The following is a 14,564-nucleotide window of genomic DNA, read 5'->3' as shown; positions in this document are numbered from 1 at the left end:
TACTTTCAACCCCAACCGCGCAACAGAAAAGTTTAAACGAAAAACAAAAAGTTACGCTTTATAAATAAAAGATAACATTATTAACAAACGCCACCCACAGACGAGAGCCGCATCAAAATACCTGAAGACCTGAACTTAGACAAATGGTCGTCAACCGTTGGAAATTGGGGGATTTTCCGGGGGGGAAAAGCCATCCGGAACGTGCCTCACGCCGCATGAAATCATAATGAAAGCAATAAAAGCATCAGCAACAACCAGAAACAGAATGTAGAACGCAGAGCCCAGAACCCAGAACCCAGAAACAGAAACAGAAACAAAACCATTCAAGAACGTTGTCGGCGCTTGAGGTGCGAGTGTCTCACCTCATAATTGATGACCTAAGTAATTTGTTATGGCTATGAAACGTGTGGCAAACACAAAAAACACTGCCGCAGCACGACAACTGCGGAAGAGCGAAATATTAAAGCAATTATAAAATTTTCACAAAAACCAAAAAAACGCCTACGGGGTTGAGACAAGCTGCGGGAAAAGTTTTTCTTTGGGGGGATTTTGATGCTAATGATATCCATCAGGGTGTTAAATATTATGCAACACCTCGGGGACGCAATTGGGTTGCCAAAACGACAGCAGTCCAATGATTGTCGGCACTTGAGGAAGACTAGGGAAGAAAATGGCCATTCGGGGAAATAATCCACTGCACGAAGGTGGTTAACAAACTTTAAATACCTCAAAAGATTGCTAAGCCATAGATCTGGAGAAAATCATGAATAAGTTGCCGGAAAACTTTCATCTTAGTTTAAGTCAGTAATGATTCCTAAAATTCCTAAAAGGTTTTGGTCAATTATTTATTTACTTAAAATGTTAATAAATTGGTTATTGTTTTAATTAAGGGAAACATAAATAAAACCACTTTGCTGAGACGAAATCTGAAGAATGCCAAACCTCTTTGAGCTTGTACCTCGTTTTTGTCATTTTTCGCAAAAGAAACCGTTATAAAAAATGCGAAAACTGGTAAAAAAATAAATTTTCCTTAAAGTGATTGGGATCGTTAGCATCTTTAGCAAGCTGTTCAAAACAGTCGGTCTTTTAGCTGTACGCCTTGATTTGGCCAAGCTGCGATTGAAAAACTGGAAAGAAAAATCGGTTTTTTGGCGAAAATCTGAATATCGTATTTTTGACAAAATCTGAATCCCATTTTTTCGCATAAAAAATCAGTTTTTTGGCTGCTGTAAAGAAAATAAGCGTCAGATCGAGGAATTTCATACCTCGTTGAGCTCGTTGCTTAATTTCCAATCCATTGGCATTAAAACCTGGAAATTTTTAATTTTTGACTTCTTTCGAAAAAATAGACGATACACCCCCTTACCAAAAATGCGAAAACTGGTCAAAAAATAAATTTTCCTTAAAGTGATTGGAATCGTTAGCATATTTAGCAAGCTGTTCAAAACACTCGGTCTTTTAGCTGTACGCCTTGATTTGGCCGAACTGCGATTGAAAAACTGGAAAGAAAAATCGGTTTTTTGGCGAAAATCTGAATATCGTATTTTTGACAAAATCTGAATCCCATTTTTTCGCATAAAAAATCAGTTTTTTAGCTGCTGTAAAGAAAATAAGCGTCAGATCGAGGAATGTCATACCTCGTTGAGCTCGTTGCTTAATTTCCAATCCATTGGCATTAAAACCTGGAAATTTTTAATTTTTGACTTCTTTCGAAAAAATAGACGATACACCCCCTTACCAAAAATGCGAAAACTGGTCAAAAAATAAATTTTCCTTAAAGTGATTGGAATCGTTAGCATATTTAGCAAGCTGTTCAAAACACTCGGTCTTTTAGCTGTACGCCTTGATTTGGCCGAACTGCGATTGAAAAACTGGAAAGAAAAATCGGTTTTTTGGCGAAAATCTGAATATCGTATTTTTAACAAAATCTGAATCCCATTTTTTCGCATAAAAAATCAGTTTTTTGGCTGGTATAAAAAAAATAAGCGTCAGATCGAGGAATGTCATACCTCGTTGAGCTCGTTGCTTAATTTCCAATCCATTGGCATTAAAACCTGGAAATTTTTAATTTTTGACTTCTTTCGAAAAAATAGACGATACACCCCCTTACCAAAAATGCGAAAACTGGTCAAAAAATAAATTTTCCTTAAAGTGATTGGAATCGTTAGCATATTTAGCAAGCTGTTCAAAACAGTCGGTCTTTTAGCTGCACGCCTTGATTTGGCCAAGCTGCGATTGAAAAACTGGAAGGAAAAATCGGTTTTTTGGCGAAAATCTGAATATCGTATTTTTGACAAAATCTGAATCCCATTTTTTCGCATAAAAAATCAGTTTTTTGGCTGGTATAAAAAAAATAAGCGTCAGATCGAGGAATGTCAATCCATTTTCCAATCCATTGGCATTAAAACCTGGAAATTTTTAATTTTTGACTTCTTTCGAAAAAATAGACGATACACCCCCTTACCAAAAATGCGAAAACTGGTCAAAAAATAAATTTTCCTTAAAGTGATTGGAATCGTTAGCATATTTAGCAAGCTGTTCAAAACAGTCGGTCTTTTAGCTGTACGCCTTGATTTGGCCGAACTGCGATTGAAAAACTGGAAAGAAAAATCGGTTTTTTGGCGAAAATCTGAATATCGTATTTTTGACAAAATCTGAATCCCATTTTTTCGCATAAAAAATCAGTTTTTTGGCTGCTGTAAAGAAAATAAGCGTCAGATCGAGGAATGTCATACCTCGTTGAGCTCGTTGCTTAATTTCCAATCCATTGGCATTCAAACCTGAAAATTTTTAATTTTTGACTTCTTTCGAAAAAATAGACGATACACCCCCTTACCAAAAATGAGAAAACTGGTCAAAAAAAAAATTTTCCTTAAAATGATTGGAATCGTTAGCATATTTAGCAAGCTGTTCAAAACAGTCGGTCTTTTAGCTGTACGCCTTGATTTGGCCAAGCTGCGATTGAAAAACTGGAAATAAAAATCGGTTTTTTGGCGAAAATCTAAATATCGTATTTTTGACGAAATCTGAATCCCATTTTTTTGCCATAAAAAATCAGTTTTTTGGCTGCTATAAAAAATATAAGCGTCAGATCGAGGAATGTCATACCTCGTTGAGCTTGTTGCTTAATTTCCAATCCATTGGCATTCAAACCTGAAAATTTTTAATTTTTGACTTCTTTCGAAAAAATAGACGATACACCCCCTTACCAAAAATGAGAAAACTGGTCAAAAAATAAATTTTCCTTAAAATGATTGGGATCGTTAGCATATTTAGCAAGCTGTTCAAAACAGTCGGTCTTTTAGCTGTACGCCTTGATTTGGCCAAGCTGCGATTGAAAAACTGGAAAGAAAAATCGGTTTTTTGGCGAAAATCTGAATATCGTATTTTTGACAAAATCTGAATCCCATTTTTTCGCATAAAAAATCAGTTTTTTGGCTGGTATAAAAAAAATAAGCGTCAGATCGAGGAATGTCATACCTCGTTGAGCTCGTTGCTTAATTTCCAATCCATTGGCATTAAAACCTGGAAATTTTTAATTTTTGACTTCTTTCGAAAAAATAGACGATACACCCCCTTACCAAAAATGCGAAAACTGGTCAAAAAATAAATTTTCCTTAAAGTGATTGGAATCGTTAGCATATTTAGCAAGCTGTTCAAAACACTCGGTCTTTTAGCTGTACGCCTTGATTTGGCCGAACTGCGATTGAAAAACTGGAAAGAAAAATCGGTTTTTTGGCGAAAATCTGAATATCGTATTTTTGACAAAATCTGAATCCCATTTTTTCGCATAAAAAATCAGTTTTTTGGCTGCTGTAAAGAAAATAAGCGTCAGATCGAGGAATGTCATACCTCGTTGAGCTCGTTGCTTAATTTCCAATCCATTGGCATTAAAACCTGGAAATTTTTAATTTTTGACTTCTTTCGAAAAAATAGACGATACACCCCCTTACCAAAAATGCGAAAACTGGTCAAAAAATAAATTTTCCTTAAAGTGATTGGAATCGTTAGCATATTTAGCAAGCTGTTCAAAACAGTCGGTCTTTTAGCTGTACGCCTTGATTTGGCCAAGCTGCGATTGAAAAACTGGAAAGAAAAATCGGTTTTTTGGCGAAAATCTAAATATCGTATTTTTGACGAAATCTGAATCCCATTTTTTTGCCATAAAAAATCAGTTTTTTGGCTGCTATAAAAAATATAAGCGTCAGATCGATGAATGTCATACCTCGTTGAGCTCGTTGCTTAATTTCCAATCCATTGGCATTCAAACCTGGAAATTTTTAATTTTTGACTTCTTTCGAAAAAATAGACGATACACCCCCTTACCAAAAATGCGAAAACTGGTCAAAAAATAAATTTTCCTTAAAATGATTGGGATCGTTAGCATATTTAGCAAGCTGTTTAAAACAGTCGGTCTTTTAGCTGTATGCCTTGATTTGGCCAAACTGCGATTGAAAAACTGGAAAGAAAAATCGGTTTTTTGGCGAAAATCTAAATATCGTATTTTTGACGAAATCTGAATCCCATTTTTTTGCCATAAAAAATCAGTTTTTTGGCTGCTATAAAAAATATAAGCGTCAGAACGATGAATGTCATACCTCGTTGAGCTCGTTGCTTAATTTCCAATCCATTGGCATTCAAACCTGAAAATTTTTAATTTTTGACTTCTTTCGAAAAAATAGACGATACACCCCCTTACCAAAAATGAGAAAACTGGTCAAAAAATAAATTTTCCTTAAAATGATTGGGATCGTTAGCATATTTAGCAAGCTGTTTAAAACAGTCGGTCTTTTAGCTGTATGCCTTGATTTGGCCAAACTGCGATTGAAAAACTGGAAAGAAAAATCGGTTTTTTGGCGAAAATCTAAATATCGTATTTTTGACGAAATCTGAATCCCATTTTTTTGCCATAAAAAATCAGTTTTTTGGCTGCTATAAAAAATATAAGCGTCAGATCGATGAATGTCATACCTCGTTGAGCTCGTTGCTTAATTTCCAATCCATTGGCATTCAAACCTGAAAATTTTTAATTTTTGACTTCTTTCGGAAAAATAGACGATACACCCCCTTACCAAAAATGAGAAAACTGGTCAAAAAATAAATTTTCCTTAAAATGATTGGGATCGTTAGCATATTTAGCAAGCTGTTCAAAACAATCGGTCTTTTAGCTGTACGCCTTAATTTGGCCAAGCTGCGATTGAAAAACTGGAAAGAAATATCGGTTTTTTGGCGAAAATCTGAATATCGTATTTTTGACAAAATCTGAATCCCATTTTTTCGCATAAAAAATCAGTTTTTTGGCTGCTATAAAAAATGTAAGCGTCAGATCGAGGAATGTCATACCTCGTTGAGCTCGTTGCTTAATTTCCAATCCATTGGCATTCAAACCTGAAAATTTTTAATTTTTGACTTCTTTCGAAAAAATAGACGATACACCCCCTTACCAAAAATGCGAAAACTGGTCAAAAAATAAATTTTCCTTAAAATGATTGGAATCGTTAGCATATTTAGCAAGCTGTTCAAAACAGTCGGTCTTTTAGCTGTACGCCTTAATTTGGCCAAGCTGCGATTGAAAAACTGGAAAGAAATATCGGTTTTTTGGCGAAAATCTGAATATCGTATTTTTGACAAAATCTGAATCCCATTTTTTCGCATAAAAAATCAGTTTTTTGGCTGCTATAAAAAATGTAAGCGTCAGATCGAGGAATGTCATACCTCGTTGAGCTCGTTGCTTAATTTCCAATCCATTGGCATTCAAACCTGAAAATTTTTAATTTTTGACTTCTTTCGAAAAAATAGACGATACACCCCCTTACCAAAAATGCGAAAACTGGTCAAAAAACAAATTTTCCTTAAAATGATTGGAATCGTTAGCATATTTAGCAAGCTGTTTAAAACAGTCGGTCTTTTAGCTGTATGCCTTGATTTGGCCAAACTGCGATTGAAAAACTGGAAAGAAAAATCGGTTTTTTGGCGAAAATCTAAATATCGTATTTTTGACGAAATCTGAATCCCATTTTTTTGCCATAAAAAATCAGTTTTTTGGCTGCTATAAAAAATGTAAGCGTCAGATCGAGGAATGTCATACCTCGTTGAGCTCGTTGCTTAATTTCCAATCCATTGGCATTCAAACCTGAAAATTTTTAATTTTTGACTTCTTTCGAAAAAATAGACGATACACCCCCTTACCAAAAATGCGAAAACTGGTCAAAAAATAAATTTTCCTTAAAATGATTGGAATCGTTAGCATATTTAGCAAGCTGTTCAAAACAGTCGGTCTTTTAGCTGTACGCCTTAATTTGGCCAAACTGCGATTGAAAAACTGGAAAGAAATATCGGTTTTTTGGCGAAAATCTGAATATAGTATTTTTGACTAAGTCTGAATCCCATTTTTTCGCCATAAAAAATCAGTTTTTTGGCTGCTGTAAAGAAATTAAGCGTCAGATCGAGGAATGTCATACCTCGTTGAGCTCGTTGCTTAATTTTCAATCCATTGGCATTCAAACCTGGAAATTTTTAATTTTTGACTTCTTTCGAAAAAATAGACGATACACCCCCTTACCAAAAATGCGAAAACTGGTCAAAAAATAAATTTTCCTTAAAATGATTGGGATCGTTAGCATATTTAGCAAGCTGTTTAAAACAGTCGGTCTTTTAGCTGTATGCCTTGATTTGGCCAAACTGCGATTGAAAAACTGGAAAGAAAAATCGGTTTTTTGGCGAAAATCTAAATATCGTATTTTTGACGAAATCTGAATCCCATTTTTTTGCCATAAAAAATCAGTTTTTTGGCTGCTATAAAAAATATAAGCGTCAGAACGATGAATGTCATACCTCGTTGAGCTCGTTGCTTAATTTCCAATCCATTGGCATTCAAACCTGAAAATTTTTAATTTTTGACTTCTTTCGAAAAAATAGACGATACACCCCCTTACCAAAAATGAGAAAACTGGTCAAAAAATAAATTTTCCTTAAAATGATTGGGATCGTTAGCATATTTAGCAAGCTGTTTAAAACAGTCGGTCTTTTAGCTGTATGCCTTGATTTGGCCAAACTGCGATTGAAAAACTGGAAAGAAAAATCGGTTTTTTGGCGAAAATCTAAATATCGTATTTTTGACGAAATCTGAATCCCATTTTTTTGCCATAAAAAATCAGTTTTTTGGCTGCTATAAAAAATATAAGCGTCAGATCGATGAATGTCATACCTCGTTGAGCTCGTTGCTTAATTTCCAATCCATTGGCATTCAAACCTGAAAATTTTTAATTTTTGACTTCTTTCGGAAAAATAGACGATACACCCCCTTACCAAAAATGAGAAAACTGGTCAAAAAATAAATTTTCCTTAAAATGATTGGGATCGTTAGCATATTTAGCAAGCTGTTCAAAACAATCGGTCTTTTAGCTGTACGCCTTAATTTGGCCAAGCTGCGATTGAAAAACTGGAAAGAAAAATCGGTTTTTTGGCGAAAATCTAAATATCGTATTTTTGACGAAATCTGAATCCCATTTTTTTGCCATAAAAAATCAGTTTTTTGGCTGCTATAAAAAATATAAGCGTCAGATCGATGAATGTCATACCTCGTTGAGCTCGTTGCTTAATTTCCAATCCATTGGCATTCAAACCAGAAAATTTTTAATTTTTGACTTCTTTCGAAAAAATAGACGATACACCCCCTTACCAAAAATGCGAAAACTGGTCAAAAAATAAATTTTCCTTAAAATGATTGGAATCGTTAGCATATTTAGCAAGCTGTTTAAAACAGTCGGTCTTTTAGCTGTACGCCTTAATTTGGCCAAACTGCGATTGAAAATCTGGAAAGAAATATCGGTTTTTTGGCGAAAATCTGAATATAGTATTTTTGACTAAGTCTGAATCCCATTTTTTCGCATAAAAAATCAGTTTTTTGGCTGCTATAAAAAATGTAAGCGTCAGATCGAGGAATGTCATACCTCGTTGAGCTCGTTGCTTAATTTCCAATCCATTGGCATTCAAACCTGAAAATTTTTAATTTTTGACTTCTTTCGAAAAAATAGACGATACACCCCCTTACCAAAAATGCGAAAACTGGTCAAAAAATAAATTTTCCTTAAAATGATTGGAATCGTTAGCATATTTAGCAAGCTGTTCAAAACAGTCGGTCTTTTAGCTGTACGCCTTAATTTGGCCAAACTGCGATTGAAAAACTGGAAAGAAATATCGGTTTTTTGGCGAAAATCTGAATATAGTATTTTTGACTAAGTCTGAATCCCATTTTTTCGCCATAAAAAATCAGTTTTTTGGCTGCTGTAAAGAAAATAAGCGTCAGATCGAGGAATGTCATACCTCGTTGAGCTCGTTGCTTAATTTCCAATCCATTGGCATTCAAACCTGAAATTTTTTAATTTTTGACTTCTTTCGAAAAAATAGACGATACACCCCCTTACCAAAAATGAGAAAACTGGTCAAAAAATAAATTTTCCTTAAAATGATTGGGATCGTTAGCATATTTAGCAAGCTGCTTAAAACAGTCGGTCTTTTAGCTGTATGCCTTGATTTGGCCGAAATGCGATTGAAAAACTGGAAAGAAAAATCGGTTTTTTGGCGAAAATCTGAACATCGGATTTTTGACGAAATCTGAATCCCATTTTTTTGCCATAAAAAATCAGTTTTTTGGCTGCTATAAAAAAAGGTAAGCGTCAGATCGAGGAATGTCATACCTCGTTGAGCTCGTTGCTTAATTTCCAATCCATTGGCATTCAAACCTGAAAATTTTTAATTTTTGACTTCTTTCGAAAAAATAGACGATACACACCCTTACCAAAAATGAGAAAACTGGTCAAAAAATAAATTTTCCTTAAAATGATTGGGATCGTTAGCATATTTAGCAAGCTGTTCAAAACAGTCGGTCTTTTAGCTGTACGCCTTGATTTGGCTAAGCTGCGAGTAAAAAACCGGATAAGAATCAGTATTTTTGAAAAAAATCTGAATACTTTATTTTCTGCCCAAGAATGCCGTTTTTTTAAGGAATTAAAGTGCTTTACATGGCTTAAGCTGCAAGGGTTTCGGACTTCGGGCTTAGGATTTATATGTAAACCGTTTTTGCAGCCGGTTGATCAGATAAAAGATAACAGATAACTAAAATTAGGCTTACAAAACATCATGTCTTAAATATTTTGGGCTTCAAATTTAGACATATTAAGATGGCTTAAATTTAAGTGTTTCTTATCCAGTTCTCACAATCCTGAAAAAATTGTAGATATAATTCATTGAGTGAAGCTTTACATTTAGATAATTTTACCAAAGTGGCTTCTCAAATTGTTCGCGCTGGCTTCCACGCAGACGGCACCAAAAACGAGTTGCCTTTTTCAATAGATCATTTGCCGCCAAATCTTTGTTTTTCCTCTGAAACTTGCGCAGGAAATGAATATAGGCTACGGCGGAGCCCAACCGATTTTGGTGGAGAGTCTCTGGACTGGGTTTCTTGATTGATATTTCTTGATCACTGGCAAAAGGAGAGCGAACTGGATTTTCCCCACAGGACTGATTCTCAAACTCCTGAAGTGCACTTGTTGCACCCTTTTGCACGCGTTTGTTTAAAAATTTTAGATATCAATTATGATTAAGATATTTCCTATGCTTACCACATTTTTAAAGAAATTCTTTTCCTCGAGGGTCAACTGATTCCACTGACTTGCTCCGAAACGTACCATGTCATTTGGGGAAACTCCGCAGAACGTCTTTTTGTACTCCATTAAGAAGTTAAGGTAGCCATTGTTCGTCAAGCGAGCTACTTTTTGAAAATTGTAAATCGGCCTTTGAAGTGCCTTTCGACGATTGGTTCCGTCCATAGTTAATTTTTCTTTAAAACTACAATTTTGTTATAATACGACACTGTCTACACTGAATATGAATGTGAATACTGATTTTGATTTAGAAGCCGTTCTCCCAGCTACCTAGGATATTTTTTTGGAGTTATATCCTATTTTAAATACAATATTAAAGAGTACAGTGGAATAGTTAATTATCTTAATTGCAGTCAGAAGTTTGCAACGTAGTGAAGGAGACGTTCCCGACACTACAAAATATATACAAAACAAAAATACCTCTAAACGCGCGACTTATATAATCCCAGCTTTTTATCGAATGTCTTGACTTCACTTTTTTTATTTTTATTAAAAAGGAGTTCTTATTTCATTATTTATTAATTGCAAGTTTTCCAAAATTAGTAAAGTTGAAAAATAATGTGCAAAAAATATTGAATCGAAGAAGGCCAACAAATCCAGCCAAACCGAGCATTCCATGCCTTTACTTGTCATTGTTTCGGAACGGGCATTCAACATATTTTCTAGATAGAGAGAAAAAGTCTATTGCTAGCAGCAAGACTTTTATTAAATTTTTTAGATTTTTTCCAAGTTTTGCACAGCCCATTGTAGCGTTGCGTGATAATATTTGGGTATTCGGTAAGTGATATCACACGCGTAATAAAAGTGATCAAGTTAATTCTGCAAGCCCCTAGGCGTGTGTTTTAAAATTCCGGATGCTTCTAATATGATTTTATACGTACGTTGTTTCTTATATAGTTTCGATTTGAATGATGGGAGACGACGCGGACCAGAACCACAACGAAGTACCCACTCCGGAAGGTGTCATATGGCACGATGTGGTGGACAGAATTGAATTTGAATGCCGGACATTCAGCACTGGTAATATGGATGCACAGGAACGTCGTAGTCAAGTGGAGTGTGCCCTCAATCGAGTGATGCCGTGGAATGATGTACACTTTTCCCGAATCAATCTACCCCATTCGCATCCCTTTGAGTGCAGCAATCCCACCGATTACAGGCGCATGGTGACCGAAAATATGGGCGCCACAACGCTAGTTTGCATCGGAACAGCCACTTTCTGGTGTATTCCTTCACTTCTGCAATTCCATTGCAATTATTTCGAACGCCACATTCGCCGGGTGAGTATAGTTATGTATATTGAAATGGAATCCAGTCGCGTTTTATAACATATCATTACTATCCGATCCAATATCCCATCAACTTCACTCTTTATCGTAAAAATAAATCCCTTACCAAGTGGGTTAAAGTATCAAAAGTGAATAATTTCGAATTTGTATCGACTAAATACTATCATTCTTGATATTACAAATGTATGAATCGATTAAATTCGCTCATTTTGTAATTATCGATTAACTTATCGAACGCTTTTTTCCATCCCTAGGCGTATCGCTTTCGCGAGGGCGCTGACCTTACTGCCGTGGGTTTTCGAGCTGCCTACGATTGGATGAGATTGCAAGAGTCCCTGGGAAACGATATAGGACCGGGGCAAGTGGTTGCCATGCTGCACACGGCCATGCAACTAGAGATGCGAGCACTGCAGACGGACTGTTATCGATTCCTGTGCGGAGCCCACTTTCGAGAGGAGATCGCCTTCGAGGTTTACTTAAAGGCCCTGAAGTATCCCGAACTCGAAGCGCTCCGCAAGGTGATGCTTCAGAGGATCGGGGTTCATTTTCTGGCCGTGGTTGGTGGAACTCATTTTCGGCAGATGCCCTTTGAGGACGTGATGACCTTGATGTACCAGGATTCTTTGGGTGTCAATTCCGAGGTGGAGGTCTTAGTGGCCCTAATCTGTTGGCTATCCCATCGTCCGCAGGAAATACCAAAGCTTATGCCACAGCTGATTGGGTGTGTAAGGCTCACCCTAATGCCACTACCCGTTCTACACAAACTGTGGGACACATCTTCGGTGTCCAGCAGACCCTCGGATCCCGACTGTACTTTTTGGGTAGCTTTTCATAACGATGTCAAAATGCGGAAGAGGATCAGTGTTGCGATCACTGTGGCATCGCTGCGACTTCTGCATCCCACTCGTCGAGCATTTCTCGAATCCCTGGAGGATATTGGAGTGGAGGCCCCAAGGGAGTGGATATACGACGAAGCGTGTTCCTATCACTTGCCGTACCCCAAGGGTCCCTATTGCCATGTTGTGAATGGTCGAGGAATTCTTTCCTATGTCTGGCAGAGAGCTCAGGTAGAGAGGGAGTTCCAGACGGCATTTGCAAGGCGTTCAAGGTCCCTCTTGCCAGCTACCAATGATCTGCAGACCATCGAAGAGGTACCAGAGGAAGATAGAGGGGAGGAGAATCGCGAAGAAGCCGCGGGACCTGAACCTAAAAGCGAAGATCTTACCGCAGCAACCCAGCAGGTAATGGACGAGGGCGAAACCCGCCTGGCTGGACAGCTTAGGGAACTTAACAGACTTCGGATGCAAGCACAATTACTAGCGGACGCTCGTCTTTCACGGCGATTGAGATCGAGGACTCGTAATCTTGATACCTCTTCAGAATCCGGGAATGATTTGGAAATAATCGCTACCGTTGGATCCGATTATGTGATACACCCCTTACGAGTGGAATTTCGCCCCCGGCATAATGGGAATAGCTTTCCTGCCATGTCTCCGGCTATGGAAGATAGTCCCCTTTACAGACGTTGGGAGGAAGCACGAAGGCGTGAGGCTCAAGTCGGATTCAGGGAGTCTGAGGATGAGGATGAGGATGAGGATGACGATAAGGAACTGAACGAAAATTACTTGATGGAGTTGGAATATATGTGCACTGAAATGGATCTATTTCTGCCCCATGAAGAGGATCCTCAGCCTCCCGAACCGGAAGTAACACCAGCCGAGGACCAGATTCGTCCCCTCGAGACCTATGTGCAGGAAACAGATCGCCTGATCAGAGGGTTGTTAAAGCATCTTGACGAGAATGTGATGCCTCAGGCTCCTTAGAGCTCAGTTTATTGATGTATAGCCCCTTTAAATTGCTGTTCACCAAAACAGCTAGTGGATGTAGTTATTATTTCGAGTTACAAATTTAACATTAAAATTGTCAAGAGCATATGAGACGTTTTTTTTTTACTAAAAATGTGGGATTATACATTTCGGTAGTTCTTTATTATAAAAGGGTCGAACCGCTTTTGCTGTCAGTTTGTCCTGCCTTTTTTAAGGATCCTACTTCACTCGGTAAAACAACATAAATACAAAAAGGGTTTTCAAAACCCAGTTCTTTTTATTTACAAAGTGTTTTCTATCGATTTTACTCAATCTTTAGAAAATTGTAGCCATTACTTCTTTTATAAACCTTTAAATTTAGATCGAATAGTTTGCGCTGGCTTTCAGTCAGAATGCACCAAACGCGAGCTGCCTTGTTCAATAGATCAGGGGCCGGCAAATGAGAATTTTGTTTTTGAAACATGCGCATAAAATGAATATAGGCCGCCGCTGAACCCAAAGGACTTTTGTCGCGATTCTTCAGCACAGGACTGGCTTTCTTCTTGACCCTGCGCTTGATGGACTGGGACTTCTTCCTTTCCTTCTGGTTCTTGGACTCCCTCTCACGGGCATAAGGAGAGCGAACTGGACTGCGTTTCTCCCGCTCAGATTTACCGGGGTTTTCCCCATGGGACTGACTCTCAAACTCCTGAGGTGCACTCTTTATAACGGTCACTGGTTCTTTCTAACACACGTTTGTTAGCAATTGGTATATATTATTAAAAATTAAGATATATCCTACTTACCATATTTTTAAAGATATCCTTTTCTTGGGGGGTCAACTGATTCCATTGTATGGCCCCGAAACGTACCATGTCCCTTGGGGAAACTCCGCAGAACGCCTTTTTGTACTCCATTAAGAAGTTAAGGTAGCCATTGTTTGTTATGCGCGCTACTTTTTGGAAATTGTAAATTGGTTTTCGAAGTGCCTTTCCACTTTTTTTTCCGTCCATAGTTTTTATTGTGTAAGACTACAATTTTGTTCCCCGTACACGACACTGTTTACACTTCTATACTAATGCGAATACTGGTTCTGATTGAGAAGCTGTTCTCCCAGCTATCTGGATGTTTATTTTATTTACTTACAATTTTGAATGAAAAAATAAAGATTTAAAGATTTTTGATTCCATTTATTAAAGAAATTTTCTATTACAGATCAATAAATTAAAAAGTTTTAAAAATTTGCAAATCGGAATAAGATTGGCCGAGTAATATACTGAAAAAGCGTCGGTTGGGGTCACCTTTCTGTGATTCATATTATATATATGGGCACAAGAATCTCATCTCCTCTCCCAATCAATTTTCTTTGCTGAGCTGAACACAGGAAGTATAAACTTTCCATCACTTGTTGCCAGTTCGTGATGGTGGCGAAAGTTTGCCCCTTGCGACCCCCATTTTCAGGGTGGTCGGTCTTTAGTGGGGAACCTAGACAATCGATATCCAGCACGGGGCATTGGGCATTGAAAATGCAGCAGACTTTTAGGCGCAGACATGTTTTATGTACTTGTCAGTCGTCAGCGAGACAGAGACGGGCATTTTCGAGCCGGGTTGGGAGAATTGTACAAGTTGTAACACAGCTACAAGTTCCGCACAACAGTTGCGCCCATCCTCGTCTTACTTTACTTTCGCTCTGGATTATTCTTCTTTCCGCCGTTGCCTTTTATTATTGTACATAATTTGCACGTGCTGCGAATATCTAAAATTTACGACCAGCATAGGAGAGACACCGAGAGCGAAAGTGCACA

General features: G+C 37.5%; 3 protein-coding genes across 3 annotated transcripts; 1 reads left to right on the top strand and 2 right to left on the bottom strand.

Moving 5' to 3' along the window:
• Positions 1-8,973: 8,973 nt before the first annotated feature.
• Positions 8,974-9,908, bottom strand: LOC136116464 (protamine-like protein 99C). The gene is made up of 3 exons (XM_070997719.1): positions 9,624-9,908; positions 9,281-9,558; positions 8,974-9,223 (listed from the first exon to the last, which is right to left on the bottom strand). The coding sequence occupies exons 1-3, from the start codon at positions 9,828-9,830 to the stop codon at positions 9,205-9,207; spliced, it is 504 nt and encodes a 167-aa protein (XP_070853820.1). The 5' UTR covers positions 9,831-9,908; the 3' UTR covers positions 8,974-9,204.
• A 388-nt stretch (positions 9,909-10,296) lies between these two features.
• Positions 10,297-12,885, top strand: LOC108016672 (uncharacterized). The gene is made up of 3 exons (XM_017083390.4): positions 10,297-10,442; positions 10,563-10,945; positions 11,209-12,885. Exons 2-3 carry the CDS (start codon positions 10,574-10,576, stop codon positions 12,775-12,777), a joined length of 1,941 nt encoding a protein of 646 aa, XP_016938879.3. The 5' UTR covers positions 10,297-10,442; positions 10,563-10,573; the 3' UTR covers positions 12,778-12,885.
• A 141-nt stretch (positions 12,886-13,026) lies between these two features.
• On the bottom strand, positions 13,027-13,855 carry LOC108016717 (protamine-like protein 99C). Its single transcript, XM_017083444.4, has 2 exons — positions 13,566-13,855; positions 13,027-13,504 (listed from the first exon to the last, which is right to left on the bottom strand). Exons 1-2 carry the CDS (start codon positions 13,770-13,772, stop codon positions 13,085-13,087), a joined length of 627 nt encoding a protein of 208 aa, XP_016938933.2. The 5' UTR covers positions 13,773-13,855; the 3' UTR covers positions 13,027-13,084.
• Between the last annotated feature and the right edge of the window lie 709 nt (positions 13,856-14,564).

This window comes from Drosophila suzukii, chromosome X, assembly GCF_043229965.1.
Source record: "Drosophila suzukii chromosome X, CBGP_Dsuzu_IsoJpt1.0, whole genome shotgun sequence".
NCBI lineage: Eukaryota > Metazoa > Arthropoda > Insecta > Diptera > Drosophilidae > Drosophila > Drosophila suzukii.
This window is presented reverse-complemented; position numbering and strand designations above follow the sequence as displayed.